General features: G+C 35.4%; 1 protein-coding gene across 5 annotated transcripts in view; it reads left to right on the top strand.

Moving 5' to 3' along the window:
- ORC4 (origin recognition complex subunit 4) overlaps positions 1-18819 on the top strand; it is a 64545-nt gene that overhangs the window by 12565 nt on the left and 33161 nt on the right. For 3 of the 5 annotated variants that reach the window (XM_090279597.1, XM_090279591.1, XM_090279596.1), the window contains exons 2-3: positions 8507-8580; positions 18117-18193. The exons of 1 other annotated variant lie outside the window; for it this stretch is intronic. In XM_090279597.1, coding sequence (XP_090135723.1) covers positions 8524-8580; positions 18117-18193 — 134 coding nt within the window. In that variant the 5' untranslated portion in view covers positions 8507-8523. The remainder of the gene's footprint in view (positions 1-8506; positions 8581-18116; positions 18194-18819) is intronic. One more of the 5 variants, XM_090279598.1, reaches the window with a different exon arrangement.

Raw genomic sequence — 18819 nt, 5'->3', positions numbered from 1 at the left:
CTCATCTCCTGAATCAAGCACATCTTTTTGGCCTTTTTACCTTTTTTGATACCATCTTACACTGGTATTAGTTTGGTAACTTTTAAGTGTTTTATCTTTTTTTGGTACTAATTTTTTCTTTTGTTTAATGTTTTTACTCTAAGCATTTTAATTTTTCCTGAGAAATATTGATGAATCAAAAACTTTTATAAAAACGTTGTCTTCTATGTTGTTAAAACATACATATCAAAACAATTTAAAAATGCATTGCAGGAAAGAAAGGGTTTTCTTAAAGTTTTGTGTTTTGTTTGTTTTTTTTAATTAGAGGATGACATATAGAAAACATCCAAGCAAATATTTGTTTCTGTAATTTTACTCTTATTTAAAGAGTTTAATGAATATCCAGGCAATCAAAAAAGAAATCTTCAAAGTAGATTCAAGAGCTATATACGTTCTTAGGGTAGCATCAAAAGGCCCTCTGAATTATAATGACAGGACAAAAACCATTTATTATTGCATCGGTCAAAAAGTTCATTTAGTTTTTTTCTGTAAGATGGTTCTAGTAACACTTAGTTGTCTTTAACTTCATTCAGAACAATTTTGTTAGATTGTATTGTGACAGCTGTCCTATTAGTGTGCATTTAAAAAAACAAAATTCTGGATTTTTCTGTGGCCATTTTAATATTGAAAATGGAAGAAAATGTACAACATTTTCGGCATATTTCAAGAAAGGTAAAAATGCAGAAAAAGATTTATGCAGTGTATGGAGAAGGTGCTGTGACTGATCAAAGATATCAAAAGTGGTTTGTGGAGTTTCATGCTAGAGATTTCTTGCTGGACAATGCTCTGTGGTTGGGTAGACCAGTTGAAGTTGACAGTGATCAAATAGATACATTAATTGAGAACAATCAGTGATACCACACAGGAGATAGCCGACATACTCAAAATATCCAAATCAATAAAGTTGTTGGTGAAAGTGAAAAATGTGTCTTATTTTACGGAAAAAAACCATACAGACTTTTTGGCCAACCCAGTTCTTTTCAGTAAGGGGGAAAGTGAAGCTCTTCTGACATATTTTTTCCCTTTGTGGCTTATGATGTGTGGTCTCTTTTTCTGTCTAATAGGAAGGCTTCTAGGGCTTCAAAGTTTATTTGCTTATTTGCCACAAAGAAAGGGTTTGGCCTCCTGATGTTTTTCCTTCGCCAAATTCTCCTGTTTTCCCCTCATGATCCTTCAAGACAATTTTTACCTCGGTAAAGCTTAGCTTGATTTGAAGAGAGATGGTCTGTACTCATGGATTTCTGTATTTTCTATGGCTTCTTACCAGTTTTATCAGCTTTGGTGTGGAATGCACAATAATCAAGTCAGTTTTCTCAGTTACTCACAAAGTGTAGTTCTGTGACTGGCAGCAGGAGCATCATCTGGGAACTTATCAAAAATGTAAATTCTTAAGCTCTACTCCAGAACTATTAAATTGGAAACTCTCGGGATGGGCTCAACAATTATAATCACTTTTCAGGTTTATAATGGCTTCTTGGCATTAGTGATATGGGGTCTTTGGGATCTATGTCACTATAAAGATTGATATACTCATAATTTATTACTACTATTTAAAAACTTACTTTAATTAGATTGTACAAACAATCCAATTAAAAAATTAGCAAAGGACCTGAATACACACTTCTTCAAGGAGGATATATAGAGAGAGAGACTGTAGGCATATGAAAGGATGCTCAACATCACTAGCCATTAGAGAGATACAAATTAAAACCACAATGAGATATCACCTCACACTTGTCAGAATGGCCATCATCACTAAATCGATAAACAGGTGTTGGTGAGGATATGGGAAAAAGGGAACCTTAGTGCACTGTTGGTGGGAATGCAGATTGGTGCAGCCACTGTGGAATTTCCTGAGAAAATTAGAAATGGAACTTCCTTTTTACCCAGCAATTCCTCTGCTGAGAATATACCCTAAGAATCCTGAAACACCAATTCAAAAGAACTTATGCACCTCTATGTTCATAGCAACACTATTTACAATAGCCAAGTGTTAGAAACAGCCTAAGTGCCCATAACTAAAATTGGATCAAAAAACTGGTACCTTTACACAGTGGAGTACTATGCAGCAGAAAGAAAGAAGGAATTCCTACCTTTTCTGACAGACAGCATGGATGGAACCGGAGACTATTATGCCAAGTGAAATAAGCCAGTCGGTGATCTCACTTACAACTGGAATCTAATGAACAAAATAAACTAACAAGCAAAATAGGACAAGAGACGTGGAAATGTGGAACAGACTGCGAGCTGTAAGAAGGGGAGGGGAGATAATGGTGGAAGGAAGGGAAAGGGATTAGCCAAAGAGCATGTGTGTGAATGACCCATGAACAGGGACAATGGAGTAAAGATTGAGGCAGCGAGTGGTGGGCTGAGAGAAGGGGGGAAAGGGGAAAATAATTGGAACAACTGTAATAGAATCAACAAAAAATAAAAATAAAAACTTTATTACTTTTCATTGAGGAAGACTCAGTGAATGTATACCTTTGAAGTCCACCCTCATCACTTTTCAGGGGAGTTGAAATTGTACTTGATTCTTACTGTGAAATTGGTTAGTACAGCAGTCTGAGTCTGTGCTTTGCCCCTCCCCCCACAACCTCCCCACAGTCTTGAAATGTTCTTCCTCTTGGTTTTTCTCTCCAGTGTAATATAGTAATTATAATTGGTAGTCTGTATCACTGTGCTTGGCATTTGACAGCATGGCATATCTGGTAAATTATTTAATTTAATCCCCACAATAACCCTATGAGTTACATAATACTTCTGTCTCAAATTTTACAGAGGAGAAAACAAAGGTTTAGGAAAGTTAATATTCTAAGGTCACACCACAGAACCAAGAAGTCAAGCCTAGTCCCAATTGAGGACAAAGCTCTTTAGAACACTCGGAAATATTACCATCAATCTTACTTTTCTAGTCATTCTTCTTGGCTTTGCCTGAATTTGTATTTATATTAAAATTGATATACAAGTTGACTTTTTCTGGATATCTCCTTGCTTACAATTCTGATTTGAATACTGTTCTCAAATAGTTTCTTTTCATCACTTGGGAATTTCTAAGAAAAATTTTAAATTTCTAGAAAAATTCTCATGTCTAAATCTTTACTTTCTTTGCTTTTTCTGGTTTAATTTCAAAAGTGTTCAAAACCTTTGAACTCTTATGTTTTCATATATTTAGTCATAAATTTAAAATCTGTGTTGCCAGGTCTCTCAGACATGTTAAAACTGGCATCCAGTAATTGCAATTTTGAAACAAGTAGGGAAGATAATCCAAATCTCTGCAAAGTTATAAGCTGAGAAATGGAGGGTTATTGGAGTATTTTTGTGTAAATAAGTAAAAGTATAGATTTTAGGCTAATAATTTTAATCTTCATTAGAAATATTTCTCTTAATCAACCCAGTCTTAATTGAAGGCAGTATAAATAAAATACAATATATGCTAGCTTAATTCCAGAAAGAAGAAATTTATTTATTACTCTCTTAAAAATGTTACTAGTGAGCTATTATCAATCTAGGATTATAAAAAGATAGAATTTATTTTTTAAAGATAATTGTGAGTACCTTATTTTGAATCACCAGACTTGTAGTTGTATAAGGTTTGCAAGTTGATTTAAAAATTATACATAAAAAAATTTTGTACCTCATTCTTTATTAATCTTGTGACTTCTCAAATACATTTCTTAAATTACTTATGTTTTAACCATTTTGAAATTCTGTTGCTGTGACCCTATGGTCATATACTGCATGTATTTTATTTGAATTATAAAATAATTTACTCTATGTTACTGTAACTTATTGTTCTTTTGTACTTGCCTGTGGTTTTTTTTTGTTGTTGTTTGTTTGTTTGTTTTGTTTTTTAGGATGATGGCATGTAATTACTTGAAAATTTAAAATTTATCTAAGCAGATGATTTAGCCTCGCCTTGTCTCTTTTTTGGCAGCTAGTTTACCCTTCTGGACATGCTCTACTGCCTAGCATTTATTCATTTGTCAAATATATTTTTGAAAACCAACTCTATGCCAACATTCACTAGTTGATTGGAATGCAATGATAGCATAATTTCTGAGCTCTCTTTTTTGGAGCCTGTAGTCCAGTGGAGCAAACAGATAAGTAAACACAGTTAGTTATGTTACTGTGTGCTAATTAAGTTCTGTGAAAGGAAGAGGAAGATTGCATATATCCTGAAAGCACTTTAGGGACACATAACCCTCAGACTTTTGCCAGAGTAGGAGTGTAGAGGGGTGTTACAGAAAGTATTCCAGAGAAAATGATGTCTCAGCTTAAGATCTGAAGCAACGTACAGGGATTGGTTGGTTGATTGTTCCAGGCAGATTATTAAGAGAAGCTAGTGGGTTAATCTGGAAAACTAGTCATTCCTTTTAAATGATGTTAGGGAATTTGAAATTTAGAATTTTGGGGGGTTCAGGGAAGGATTTTATGTGAAAATGGTATAACAGTTGGAGACCAATAAAGTCTTGGAGAACAATAAAGATGTCACAGGTTTTCAGTCAAGAAATAATGATCTAGAAGGGGCATATAGAGGCAGCTAGTGACACAAATTGGTTGAGTTGAAGTTTTTAAGACAGTAGGATAGACTGGTTGTTACTTAAAACATTGGGATTGATTATTAGATTTATTTTCTCTAGCAGAACATACGCTAGAGAGAAGGATCTAATGGAAATTGATATATCAAGTGTAGAAGCTCAAGAAGTAATATCAGAGTAAATCCTTCCTTGGGAGAAACCATATCAATGCTCCTTGCAATAGTTTGAATAAGTAATAGTAGCTTCTACCAAATTTTTACGATGAAATAATTGTAGTCACTTAGGTTTATATTTGATATCAACATCAGTAATCACTTAATCATGCATAGATACCAGCTAGTCTTAGACTATTTCTAATCTTACTATCAGAATAGTAAGTAAAATCATAGTATAGAAAGCACATTAGGAAGTGGAAGGATGCCCAGGATCCACTGGTATAATTTGAGGAAAAATTCAACCAGTCTTACTCCAATAATCTTTTTGCAGGTAATACAGATTTGGTTGTACCACTAATAACTTTTTTGGTCATTAAGCAGTTTTAAAAATATAAAATTAGAATTGTGTTTTTCTTAAACTTTTTATTTTGAAATCATTATAAACTCACAGAAGTTGGAAAAATAGTATATGGAGTCCAGTAAAGACTTCACCCAGCTTTTCTCAAGGGTGACATCTTATGCAATCATAGTGCTATATTTAAACCAGAAAATTTACATTGGTATGCCACTGTTAGCTAGACCAGAGGTCCCCAAACCTGAGGCCATGGATGGCCTGTTAGGAACTGGCCTCTAGCAAAGCTCGCCTGAGCTCCACCTCCTTTCCCCGCCCCCCCCCCACCCCCCATCCACAGTGGGCTAAGGAGCAAAGCTCACCTGAACACCTCCTGCTCACTCTGTCCCCCACCCCCCCCACCTCCCAGTCCCTGTGCCAAAAAGTTTGGGGACTGCTGAACTAGACCACAGATCTTATTCAATTTTTAGCAGTTTTTACTTACACTCAGATTTGTTTGTGCCTCTGTGATTTGATCCCATGTATGGATTTGTGTGCCTACTACCACCATAAAGATGCAGAATTGTCCCATCTTTACAAAGAAAATCCCTCATGCAACCCCTTTATAGTCATACCCACCACTCAACCCTGTCCCTGTCTCCTAGCTACCATGATTCTGTTCTTCATTTCTAAATGTTTTGTTGATTTAAGGATGTGATTTAAATGGTATCATATAAAAGGTAAGTATTTTAGATTGGTCCTTTTTTTTCCCTTACTAAGCATAATGCACTTGAGATCAATCTAAGTTATTGCATATATCAGTAGTTACTGCACATTTTTTTTTCTTTCTCAGTTATAGTGCCCTGTATGGATGGATGTTTCAGTTTCTTTAACCCCACTGGCTTCATTGTTTCCAGTCTTTTGGCTATTAAAAGATAATTTATAAACATTTATATTACAGGCTTTTGTTTCAACATAAGTTTTCCTTTCTCTGTTGCATGTTGACTATATGTTTAGTTTTTTAAGAAACTCCAAGAAAGAAACTTCGCATTCTCACCAGTCGTTACCTCATTTTGGCTTTCCTAATGACTAATGATGTTGAACATCTTTTCATATATTTACTTGCCATCCATTTACCATCTTTGGTGAAAAGTTCATGTATTATATTTTTCATTAAATTGTTTCTTTATTGTTCAGTTTTGAAGTTTTTTTATATGTAAGTCCTTTGTCAAATGTGTGGTTTGCAAATATTTTCTCAAGTCTGAAGCTTGTTTTTTCATCTGTAAAATTAGAATTGCCTTTCAAATTATTCTTTGTTATAGAATGTATAGAGTGGAGATTTGACTGTTACTTGGAAAAGCAAGATGTATTGAAATTAATCTTTTAACTAAGACTTGATTTATAGTCAAAATTTATGAAGGTTAGACACTAAAGTAGTACATATGTTTCTTTCATGGATGATCCCCAAATGAAGAAAAATGTCTATTTTTAATGCTTTACCTGACTTGCATTTGTTGCAAGGAGGCAGATTAAATATCTGTCCTGCAACCTCAGGCATTTTACTTAGCTTTTCTGAGCAATGTTTTCTTATTCCATGAAATGGGAAGAAACGATTTTTGATTCCAGTAACACTGTGAAATAGCTAAAATATCTCTAAATAAGGCATATTGCAGAAGCTTTCCTCCACTTTTTAAGATATTTAATCCTCCATATCACTTAGGGGACAGTTGTTCAAGGATTTGAACCCAGTCTTCTGTAATCTCACATGTCAACCTGAAGACCTTTTTCAAAATTAAGAGTATTTTAAAACCAGAATGAGGATATTATTTCATGTTGCTAAAAAGGTTTTTCCTCACACACAACACTCATTTAAGGTAAAAACTTAAGATACATAGAATAAAATTAAAATAGTATAAAGATTATTAAGCAAAATGCCATATGGAGACATAAACGACTTCTGGAAGGTGTCCTAGGGCAGCTGAGAAAGCCACTTTTCTCCTAAGAAAGAAGATTTTTAAGGGACACGGTATCAGTAGAGTACGCTGTTCTTGAGTGTCCAATGGGAGCCTGAAGCCAGAAGCCCCCTGGGGTTTTAGGTCTTGGCTACATGTCTCATACATTAAGGGGAAAACCAATTTGCTTGCTACTCTCTCAAGGCCTTGCTCAACTGCTAGCATTTCCAAAGAAAAAGAAAACAGCATTCTCGTTGTCTGTATGTGAAATTAACAAGTATGAATATAAAATGTAATATTGTTACTATGGCTGATCTTCCTTCACATTATTGAAATGTATACCTTTTAAAACAGTTGTCTAAGTAACAGTTATATATAACCAAGTACTTATTTATATATAATAGTAATTATATATAATCAAGTATAACTTAGGATTCAAATCCTGGCAGTATGACTTACATGCTGTTTGATTTTGGTCAAGTTACTTAACATTTTATGTCTTCTAATCTTAAAGGAGCATTTTAATAGTACTTATTCCATAGGGTTATTTTAAGGATTAAATCTTTTAATAAATGTAAAGCACTTGTAACAACTCCTGTTACATAAGTAAACACTGCTTAAGCCATTATTACTTGACTAGTAAAATACTCCTATAGGAAATCAGTGCTAAGAAAATTATATCTTTCAGCCACAGATATTTGTTAATCAGTATGTTGCCCTCAAGGGGAATTTTAAATTATTTTTTATTAGTGTATATATATATATATATATATATATATTTTTTTTTTTTTTTTTTTTTTTTTTCATTTCAGTTATCGTTCTCAACTTTATTTTGGACATTATGATAAATACTTAGAATCTTCAAATATCTTCTATTTGGGAACTCTGGTAATTAAGTAGACAGTTTTTTTTAATGTAATTTGATTATGGATAAAGAGAAATACAGGCAGTAACAGATGTTTACAGAAGAAACATTTTATTTACCTAATCTAATGACTACATTTGATCAAGAAAGCAAAAGCTTTTGGGATGGAATGATTCTGTGGGATGGATGTGGAGAGAAACATTCTGTGTTAATTAAGGACAAAGTTCTTGTTTTGTTTTTTAAAGGTAAGGAAAGGAAGGTGAAGAGTAAATTGAAGGGAAAGGTAGCAATGTTTGTCTGTAGGAGCCATATATGAAGTGTGGTATGAGGATTTCAAATAAGCTGCACTTAGACCAGAGCCCCTGAGATTTTTTTTCCCCCAGTTTTATTGAGAAAATTGACACACATTGCTATAAATTTAAGGCATGCAGCATGATTGTTCGATTTACATATAATTGTGAAATTATTACCACAATAGGTTCAGTTGAGTTTAAAGTTTCAGAAATTCATACATTTTACATTTTTTTAAATGTGTTTAACTTGATTCTCTAATGGTAAATTCTTAAATAATATTCTTTAAGACAATAGTCTTTATTCATGCTAAAATGTTTTATTTTTATTTTTAGGATTTCAGTTTGTTGAAATGAGCAGTCGTAAATCAAAGAGTAACAATTTAATACATGCAGAGTACACTTCACAGGTTAGTATATATTTTCATTAATCTCAAGGTTTGTTACCATGCAAAGATCCTCAGAGAAATAATCATCATTTTTTTTTTTTTTTTTTTTTATCCTCAGTAAAGGGCAAGTTTATTGATTTTAGAGAGGAAGTTGGTGGGGGGGCAGAAAATATGAGAGAAATATCGATCAATTGCCTCAAGTACACACCCTAAACTAGAATCGAACTTGTAAACTTTTGGTGTTGGTGATGATGTTTCAACCATGTGAGCCCCACCCAGCCAGGGCCATCTTCTTCTCTCCTTAGCTCTTATGATTTACTCTTTCCATTCTAAGGGCAGAATGTCTTACTCTTCTTCTTAATTTCAGTCTTTGCAAGTCTTTGAATAGTTGGGATCCTAACTTTACTCTTGTCTTCCTAAGTGTGTTCTGATTGTACTTCTTTGGTTAAATTTATTCCTAAGTTTCTTTATTCCTTTTGATGCTATTATAAATGAAATTGTTTTATTTGTATTTGTTCATTACTAATGTATCTAAAAGCATTGATTTTTGTATATTAATCTTGTATCCTATAGCCTTGCTGAACTCGTTTATTCTAATAGTTTTTTAGTTTATTCCTTAGGATTTTCTATATATAAAATAAAGTCATCTGCAAACAGAAGTAGTTTTATATCTTCCTTTTTAATCTGGATGCTCTGGCTAGAACCTTTAGTGCAATATTGAATAAAGATGGCAAGAGCAGACATTCTTGTTTGGGCTTTGATACTGGGGAAATCCATTCAGCCTTTAACCATGAACTATTATATTACCTGTAAGTTTTTGTAGATGCCCTGAAGTTCCCTTATATTGCTAGAATCTTTAATATTTTTATTACAAACATTTTTTAATTTTTTTTTTAAGTTATTGATTTTGAGAGAGAGAGAGAGAGAGAGAAAAACTGATTTTTGTTTGACATTCATTGGTTGATTCTTGTATGTGCCCTGACAAGGGGTTGAACTTGCAACCTTATAGTATCAGGACAATGTTCTAACCAACTGAGCTACCTGGCCAGAGCTATCATGAATATTTATACAATTGCATACTGTATTTCAACTGCTAAGCATACATCTATACATATGTCTGTTAAGGAGTCTAGTAGGGAATGGGCATGGTGTTTCTCTCCTGGCTTTTTGTTTATCTGGCTTGATCAGAACTACATTATTTTTAAATTACAACTAAATACTGTTGGCATACCTTTATAAGACCTTTATTTTTGAAGAAAACTTTTAACTGTTAAAAAAAAAATGTAACAACTGTAATTTACATAAAGTCATAAAATACACACAAATTTTACAGCTTCATTAATTTCTATACATGTATAAACCCGTACCCATGTAACCTCTACCTCAGATCACTGGGATTTCTGTACCTCCAACTAGTTACTAAAGCTTCACTTCACTTTATCCCTGTCTTATATTTTATATAATACATAGTTGTTCTCTCTCTAATAGACTTTAATGAAGAAAGAAAAGGACTGAAGTTTCTCTCTTGATTTCTAGTGATCTTATCTAGGTAGAGGAATAAACATTATAATTAGTTGAGTCTCCATATATGCTCATTTAAGTGTTTTTACAGGCATCAGCTATTACCTATCCAATACCTATATTGTGTTAGAGATAGCTGCCTTATTTAATCTGAAAAACAGGCCTGTCAGAAAAATGTTAGAGTCTTTATTTTATAGATTTAAGATTTAGAAAAGGCTAGCTTTCAAATGCTTTTCTGGCACCAGTCCTTTTTTTCTTTTCACTTCCTCTATAATGATAAGTATAGATTATTTTGTCCCCAGTGGATAATTTGTTTGCTTATACTCTAGTGCATATAAAGAGAACACATTTATCTCTTTGGTATATAAAGAATTAGTCCCATGCTCTCAGTCTGGGAAAAATAATCTTGAAGCCTTCTTGTTTCTGTTGATGGGGCCTCTTAAGGTTAGTGTCCCTGGAGGACCTCTGCATTAGCAGTAGATGCTGAAAGGAAATGTCTTTAATGGCCCATCTGTTTAAAAAATGTGCTGGATTTTCCGACATATTTGTACAACTAAGTATAAGCCCTTTATTCTATGATGACTCAAGAGTTCAGCTCTTGAACAAGAATTTTTTATAATTTATTCCAGTGATTATTTTATAGCCTAGATGAATGTGATATTTTCATATACTTGAGTGATTCTTATATGCTGTTACTATTTTTTGAAGGTCATTTCTTAAGTGTTCACGTCTGTCCAATATTTTCACAATTCTTTTTAGGCATGGATCCCACTCTTTTAGTGGTACTGGTCTCTCTGTCTCACAGGCCCTCAAAGACTTTGTGGATTTTTAAACTTCTTTTATTTCCTCAGAATTTTGACCTTTATGGCAGGTACAGATCAGTAGGGTTTGAGCTAAACCAGTTTAGATGTGTTGGTCTCTAGAGATTGAGGTGTGGTGCATATGCATTATAAGATTAGATTACCTCCTGTCTTTGTTCCTTGGCTGACATGTTATATAGTGAAGTATTCATTCACATGCATTAAAAAAGCCCTCTTGCAGTGCTGGTTTGGTGGAGACGTATTCTTTTAGCCTTCTTTTGTCTGGGAAACAACTTATTTCACCTTCCATTTTGAATGAGAGTGTTGCTGGATAAAGTATTCTTGGTTGTAGGCCTTTGTTTTTCATTGCTTGGAATATTTTTTGCCATTCCCTTTTGGCTTGTAGTGTTTCTGCTAAGAAATCGGATGATAGCCTTATTGGAGCTCCCTTGTATGTTATTAGCTGTTTCTCTCGTGCTGCTTTTAGGATTCTCTCTTTGTCTTTCAACGTTGCCATTTTACTTATGATGTGTCTTGTAGTGGGCCTGTTTGGGTTCATCTTCATTGGGACCATCTGTGCTTCCTGGACTTGCAAGACTTTTTCTCTCATTAAGTTAGGGAAGTTTTCTCTCATTAGTTTTTCAAACACGTTTTCTATCCCTTGCTCTTCTTCTTCTCCTTCTGGTATTCCTATGATACGGACATTATTATGTTTCACATTGTTCTGCAACTCTCTTAAAACCTCTTCATTTTTTTTTTCAGTCTTTTTTCATTTTGTTGCACTGTCTGGGAATTTTTCCTACGTTGTCCTCCAGCTCACTGATCCAATCTTCTGCTTCTTCTAGCCTGCTTTTAATTCCTTCTACTGTGTCTTCAATTCAGAAATTGTATTCTTCATTTCCTCCTGGCTCTTATAGGTAGCTTCTATGTCCTTTTTCATGCTGGTGTAGTTCTCAGTAAGTTCTTTGTAGTTTTCCTGGATTCCTTGTAGTTTCCCTGGAGTTCTTTGTAGTTTTCTTTGAGCTCACTGATCTCATTGAGCTTCTCTATAATCCATGTTTTGAATTCCATATCTGATAGTTTGCTTACCTCTATTTCATTTAGCATTCTTTCTGGGGATCCCTCCTTTCCTTTTGATGGGGGGTTGTTTCCCCATCTCCCCATTTTTGTGACTCTTCTTGTTTGGTGCTGCTTCTTAGATTGATCTGTAGGTCCAGGATCTGCCCCTGGTGGGGTCAGATCATGTACCAATCTGGGACTAGGCAGCCTGTTCGAGACTACCAGAGATCTACTGCCTTTGTCTGTCTCCTTTAGTTGTTAATCTATTCAATTTGTGGTCAACAGTCAGGCCTAAGCACCGAGGGTGGGGCAGATTAATTCCTGCCGGTGGGGCTTTCTCTTCCCCTCAAGCTGACACAACTTGGAGGGGAATGGTCTGCATGCAGCACGGGGAAGGAGTCAGCACTGGGACCTGGCTGGCTGTTCCCTCAGTTCTCCCCTCAAAGCTACTGCCCCCAAAACTCCCCAGGTGTCTCTAGTCCTCTCTGCCATCCCTCTGCTTGAGCCCAGGGTAAGTGGGTGCCAAAATATTTTCGTATGTGATCCGTTTAAGAGCTCTTTGTCTCCAGCTGTTTCTTTCAGGCCAAAAAAAACCCTGTGGCTTTTTGCTTTTCACAGCTGGATGCTATTTTACTTACCACTCTGTTGCTGTAGGCTGCGAATCCCAGCTGGGGGTTTAGACGCTGCCCTTCTAAGGGACAATTCCTGGCTGCTGAGCTGTTTCTCAGTGCCTTCAGCCGCCACTCATGGGAGCCCAGCCAACCCTTTCGCGTCTCTGCACTTCCTACCAGTCACATTGTGATGAAGCAACCTTTTCTGTCTCTCCATGGTTATAAGACTTCTCTCCAACTAGTATTCAGTTGGTTAAAAAACATTCCAAGCAATGAAAAACAAAGGCCTACAACCATGACTACTCTACCAAACAAGACTCTCATTCAAAATGGAAGGTGAAATAAGGAGTTTCCCAGACAAGAAAAGGCTAAAAGAATACTTCTCCACCAAACCAGCATTGCAAGAGATGCTAAAGGGTCTACTTTAAGACGATGAAGAAACAGAGAGAGACAGAGAGGAACACAAGTGCAAAGGGGGGAAATGACAATGAATAAGAACCTATCAGTAATAACCTTAAATATAAATGGATTAAATGCTCCAATCAAAAGACATAGGGTAACTGAATGGATTAGAAAGCATGACCCACATATAAGCTGTCTGCAGAGACACACCTTAAAACAAAAGATCTACACAGACTGAAAGTGAAGGGATGGAAAAAAATATTTCAAGCAAATGGACTAGAAAAAAGCTGGGTAGCAATACTTATATCAGTCAAAACAGATTTCACAGCAAAGGCCATAAAAAGAGACAAAGAAGGGCATTTCATAATACTTAAGGGAAAAATCCATCAAGAAGATAAAACCCTTGTAAACATACATGCACCTGACATAGGAGCACCAAAATACGTAAGGAAAATTTTGAAAGACTTCAGGTAGGATATAGACAGCAAAACACTCATAGTAGGGAACCTTAACACCCCATTGTAAACAATGGACAGATCTTCAAAGCAAAGAAACACCAAGAATATTCAGATCAAATGGACTTGGTTGATATATAGAACTTTTCACCCCAAAGAAGCAAAATATACATTCTTTTCAAGTGCACGTGGAACATTCTCAAAGATAGACCACATGGTAGGACACAAAACAAGCCTCAACAAAATCAAGAAAACTGAAATTATGTCAAGCATCTTTTCAGACCATAATGCCTTGAAACTGGAAATCAACCTCAAGGAAAAAACTCAAAAGACATTTATACTCAGGGAGAATGAATAACATGCTATTAAATAATGAATGGGTTAACAGTGACATCAAGGAAGAAATCAAAAAGTTTCTGGAAACAAACGGTAATGAACATACAACAACCCAAAATCTATGGGATACAACAAAAGCAGTCCTGAGAGGAAATTTCATAACAATACAGGCATATCTGAAAAGGATAGAAGAATCTCTAATAAAAAATCTAACCCTACAGCTATAAGAACTAGAAGAACAACAACAAACAAAGCCCAGTGCAAGTAGAAGGAAGGAAATCATCAAAATCAGAGCAGAATTAAATGACATATAGAGACTAAACAATTCAAAAGATCAATAAAACCAAGAGCTGGTTCACTGAAAAGATAAACAAAATTGACAACCCTCTAACCAGACTCATCAAGGAAAAAAGAGAGAGGACCCAAATAAATAAAATCAGAAATGAAAAAGGAGAAATCACAACCAATACCACAGAAATAAAGGAATGTAAGAAATTACTACAAACAACTGTATCACAAGAAATTTGACAACCTAGATGAAATAGAGAAATTTCTAGAAACATATAATCTTCCAAAACTGAGTCAAGAAGAAGCAGAAACCATGAACAGACCAATAACAACTAGTAAAATTGAAGCAGAAATCAAAAAACTCCTGGCACACAAAAGCCCTGAACCGGATGGCTTCGCAGGTGAATTTTACAAAACATTTAGGAAAAATAACTCCTATCCTTCTCAAACTATTCCAAAAAACCCAAGAAGAGGGAAGACTCCCAAACTTTTTCTATGAAGCCAGTATTACTCTTAAGTACAAAACCAGGTCAAGACACAACAAAGAAAGAAATCTACAGGCCAATATCACTGATGAACATAGATGCTAAAATCCTCAACAAAATATTGGCAAACCGGATCCAGCAACACATTGAAAGATCATACACCACGATCAAGTGGGATTTATCCCAGGGATGCAAGGATGGTTTAATATTTGCAAATCAATAAACATAATACACCACATAAACAAAATGAAAGACAAAAACCTCATGATCAGATCAATAGATGCTGAAAAACCATTTGATAAAGTTTACAACACCCATTTATGATGAAAACACTCAGCAAAATGGGAATACAGGGACCATACCTCAACATAATAAAGGCCATGTACGAGAAACCTGAAGCCAACATCATACTCAATGGGCAAAAACTGAGAGCATTCCCCCCTGAGGTCCAGGAACAAGACAAGGATGTCTGTCTACTCTCCCCACTCCTATTCAACATAGTATTGGAAGTCTTAGCCACATCAATCAGACAAAGAGAAATAAAAGGTATCCAAATTGGAAAAGAGGAAGTAAAATGTCATTATTTGCAGATGACATGATAGGTGTACATACAAAACCCTATAGACTCCATGAAAAGATTACTCGACCTAATAAGTGAATTTGAAAAAATAGCAGGGTACAAAGTCAATATTCAGAAATCGAAGGCATTTCTGTACAGCAACAATAAAATATCAGAGACAGAAACTAGAAAAAAGATTCTATTTACTATAGCAAAAAGAAAAATAAGGTATCTAGGAATAAACTTAACCAAGGAGGTAAAAGACCTGTACTCAGAAAACTACATAACACTGAGGAAAGAAATTAAGGAAGATACAAAGAAATGGAAGCATATACCATTTTCATGGATGGGAAGAATCAACATCATTAAAATGTCCATACTACCCAAAGCAATTCATAGATACAGTGTCATTCGTATTAAAATACCAACGACATATTTTACAGACCTAGAACAAATACTTCAAAAAATTATATGGAATCAAAAAAGAACCCGAATAGCCACAGCAATCTTGAGGAAGAAGAACACAGTAGGAGGAATCATAGTACCTGATAGCTAACTATACTACAAGGCCACGGTCATCAAAACAGTCTGGTACTGGCATAAGAACAGACATATAGATCAATAGAATAGAATAGAGAGCCCAGAAATAAACCCAGGTTTATATGATGAACTAATATTTGACAAATAGTGAAGGAACATAAAATGGTGTGAAAAGAGCCTCTTCAACAAATGGTGTTGGGAGAGCTGTACAGAGGCATGCAAAAAAATTAAACTAGACCACCAGCTTACAACATACACCAGAATTAACTCAAGATGGATCAAATACTTAAATGTAAGCCATGACACCATAAAAGTCCTAGAGGAAAACATAGGCAGGAAAATTTCAGATATCCCACATAGCAATATTTTTACTGATGCATCTCCTACAGCAAGGGAAATAAAAGAATAAACAAATGGGACTACATCAAACTAAAGAGTTTCTGCTCAGCAAAAGAAAACATCAGTGAGGTGAAAAGGGAACCAGCCATATGGGAAAATATATTTGCCAATGATATCTCGAACAAGGAATTGATCTCCAAAATATATAAAGAACTTATACGACTCAACACTAAGAAGACAGATAAACCCAATTAAAAAATGGGCAAAGGACCTGAACAAACACTTCTCCAAAGAGGACATACAGAGGGTCCATAGACATATGAAAGAATGCTCAACATCACTAGCCATCAGAGAGATGCAAATAAAAACCACAATGAGATACCACTTTACACCAGTCTGAATGGCAATCATCAACAAATCAATAAACAGCAATTGCTGGCGAGGATGCGGAGAAAAGGGAACCCTAGTGCACTGCTTGTGGGAATGCAGACTGTTGCAGCCACTGTTGAAAGAGTGGAATTTCCTAAAAAAACTAAACATGGAACTGCTTTTTTGACCCAGCAACTCCATTACTAGGATTATATCCGAAGAATCCTGAAACACCAATTCAAAAGACCCTATGCACCCCTATGTTCATAGCAGCACTATTTATAATAGCCAAATGCTGGAAACAACCTAAGCGCCCATCTGTAGATGAGTGGGTCAAATAACTGATACATTTACACAATGGAGTACTATGTAGCAGAAAGAAAAATGGAACTTCTACCATTTGCAACAACATGGATGGAACTAGAGAGAATTATGCTTAGTGAAATAAACCAGGCAGCGAAAGAAAAATACCATATGATATCACCTAATACAGGAGACTAATGGACAACACAAACAAACAAGCAAAATTGAACCAGAGGGCAAAAGCCTATGATCTCATTACTTGAGTGACTGTCTAATACAAGAAGGATGCCAGCCTGTTAAACCAAGCACGCCGTGGTCCAGGGACAGCCTACTGACCTGGAGTCTGCAAGATCCTTACCCATGTGGGAAGGCCACCCTCCCTGCTATACCCCAACTCTTATTAGGGATTTCTGGACCCAAGGGTAGGTAGGACAATGACCATGTCCAGCTTGAAGCAGCTAGAGGAGCACGAGACCTTCGCCCATTGTCCTTTTTAAGATTATAAAGGGTCTTAATTCTGAGAGGGGGGAATTGTTTTTTTTTATTGTTATAAATTAATTAATTAAAAAATAATAATATAGGAAAGTGTGAAGTCAAGGAACTTACATGCATGACCCATAGACATGAACTAAGGGGGGTGGGATTGCTGGGGGAAGAGGGGTACTGGGCAGAGGGGAGCCAGGGGGTAGGATTGCAGCTATTGTAACAACAGAATCAATGAAATATACTTTAAAAAATACATATAACATGGTATTTACTCATTCAATCTTCATAGCAAGCCCATACATATACACATACATACATATGTCTATATATACATGTGTGTATGTATATACATGTGTGTGTTTATATAGTTTATCCAGAAGGTATCCAGCCATGTAATATGAAAAATTGAGACATTTATTGAAGAAGATATAAGAAACATTGTACTAAGATCAGAGCTTGACTCTTGTAGGGATGGCAAGGTGTCCTGAGTGGGAAGTAAATACATGATTTTGTCATGCTTGGACTCAGCTACTCGTGAGCAACTACAGGAAATGCCAGGTTCTTTCTGACATTGGACTGTGGTTTTAGGGGAGGGTAAAGCAGCACAGTCTATCCTAATGCAATGGCCCGAGTACCTCCCGTGTGCTGGCACCATGCTTCCCACTGAGGAGCGACCCAAGAGACCAAAGAGCCTGTGGGTGCTGAAGGCAGGAGCTCTAAAAGAAAATTAAACAACCTCAAATTGCTGATGTAGCTAAAGAAAGTAATTCTCTCTTGTTGAAACCTTCACAACTAAATTTTCATCTTTTCTCCGGAACTTAAGATAGGTAGAAAGAAATAATTTTATAGGTCATGGAAATGGTTCCAGGGCTCTTAAAGAAAAGTTATTTAGGGAGAGTTGAACTGATTCATTAATACCTAATCCTAACTACTATAAATGTATATTCTGGTTCATTCTTTACTGCATGCTTAATATTTTTATTTATACTTACTCACTTTCATAGGTACAAAGAATTTTACGTGAAAGATTTTGTCGTCAGAGTCCACATAGTAACCTATTTGGAGTACAAGTACAGTATAAGTAAGTTTAGCTATTCCCATGTTTGTTATAAATATACTTTACAGGTGCACATTAGGTAATGAAGAAATCATACCCAAATTTTATCTTAATGCTGATGAACAAAAAAATTTGCTCTGGATATGGAGGCATTGAATATCATGAAGCAAGAGAGATATAAATTATTTTCATAATGAGAAAGCCTTTTAACTTTTAGTCTTGTGTTGTTTCTGTTATCTGGCATTATGGAGATAATTCTGAGCTTCTTTTACCTAATATTTCGCAACCAGCTGAGGAATGAAGGTCCTAAGACCTGTCGCTGTTGTCTCTTATCTCATATTAGGACAAAGAGCAAGATATTTCAAACTTACTTGATTTTGTATTTATTTATTTATTTATTTATTTTGAGGTTTCTAGAGAATCGGTATTAGCCAAAAATCTCTTCTGTGCTCTGTGTAGGACTATTTAGAGCAGTGGTTCTCAACCTTCTTAATGCCGCGACCCTTTAGTACAGTTCCTCATGTTGTGGTGACCCCAACCATAAAATTACTTTCATTTCTACTTCGTAACTGTAATTTTGCTACTGTTATGAATCGTAATTTAAATATCTGATATGCAGGATGTATTTCATTGTTACAAATTGAACATAA

The sequence above is a fragment of the Furipterus horrens genome, unplaced genomic scaffold (assembly GCF_987537825.1).
Source record: "Furipterus horrens unplaced genomic scaffold, mFurHor1.1.pri manual_scaffold_1, whole genome shotgun sequence".
Classification (NCBI taxonomy): Eukaryota; Metazoa; Chordata; class Mammalia; order Chiroptera; family Furipteridae; genus Furipterus; species Furipterus horrens.
Note: the sequence above shows the minus strand (reverse complement) of the source record. Positions and strands in the feature narration are given on the sequence as shown.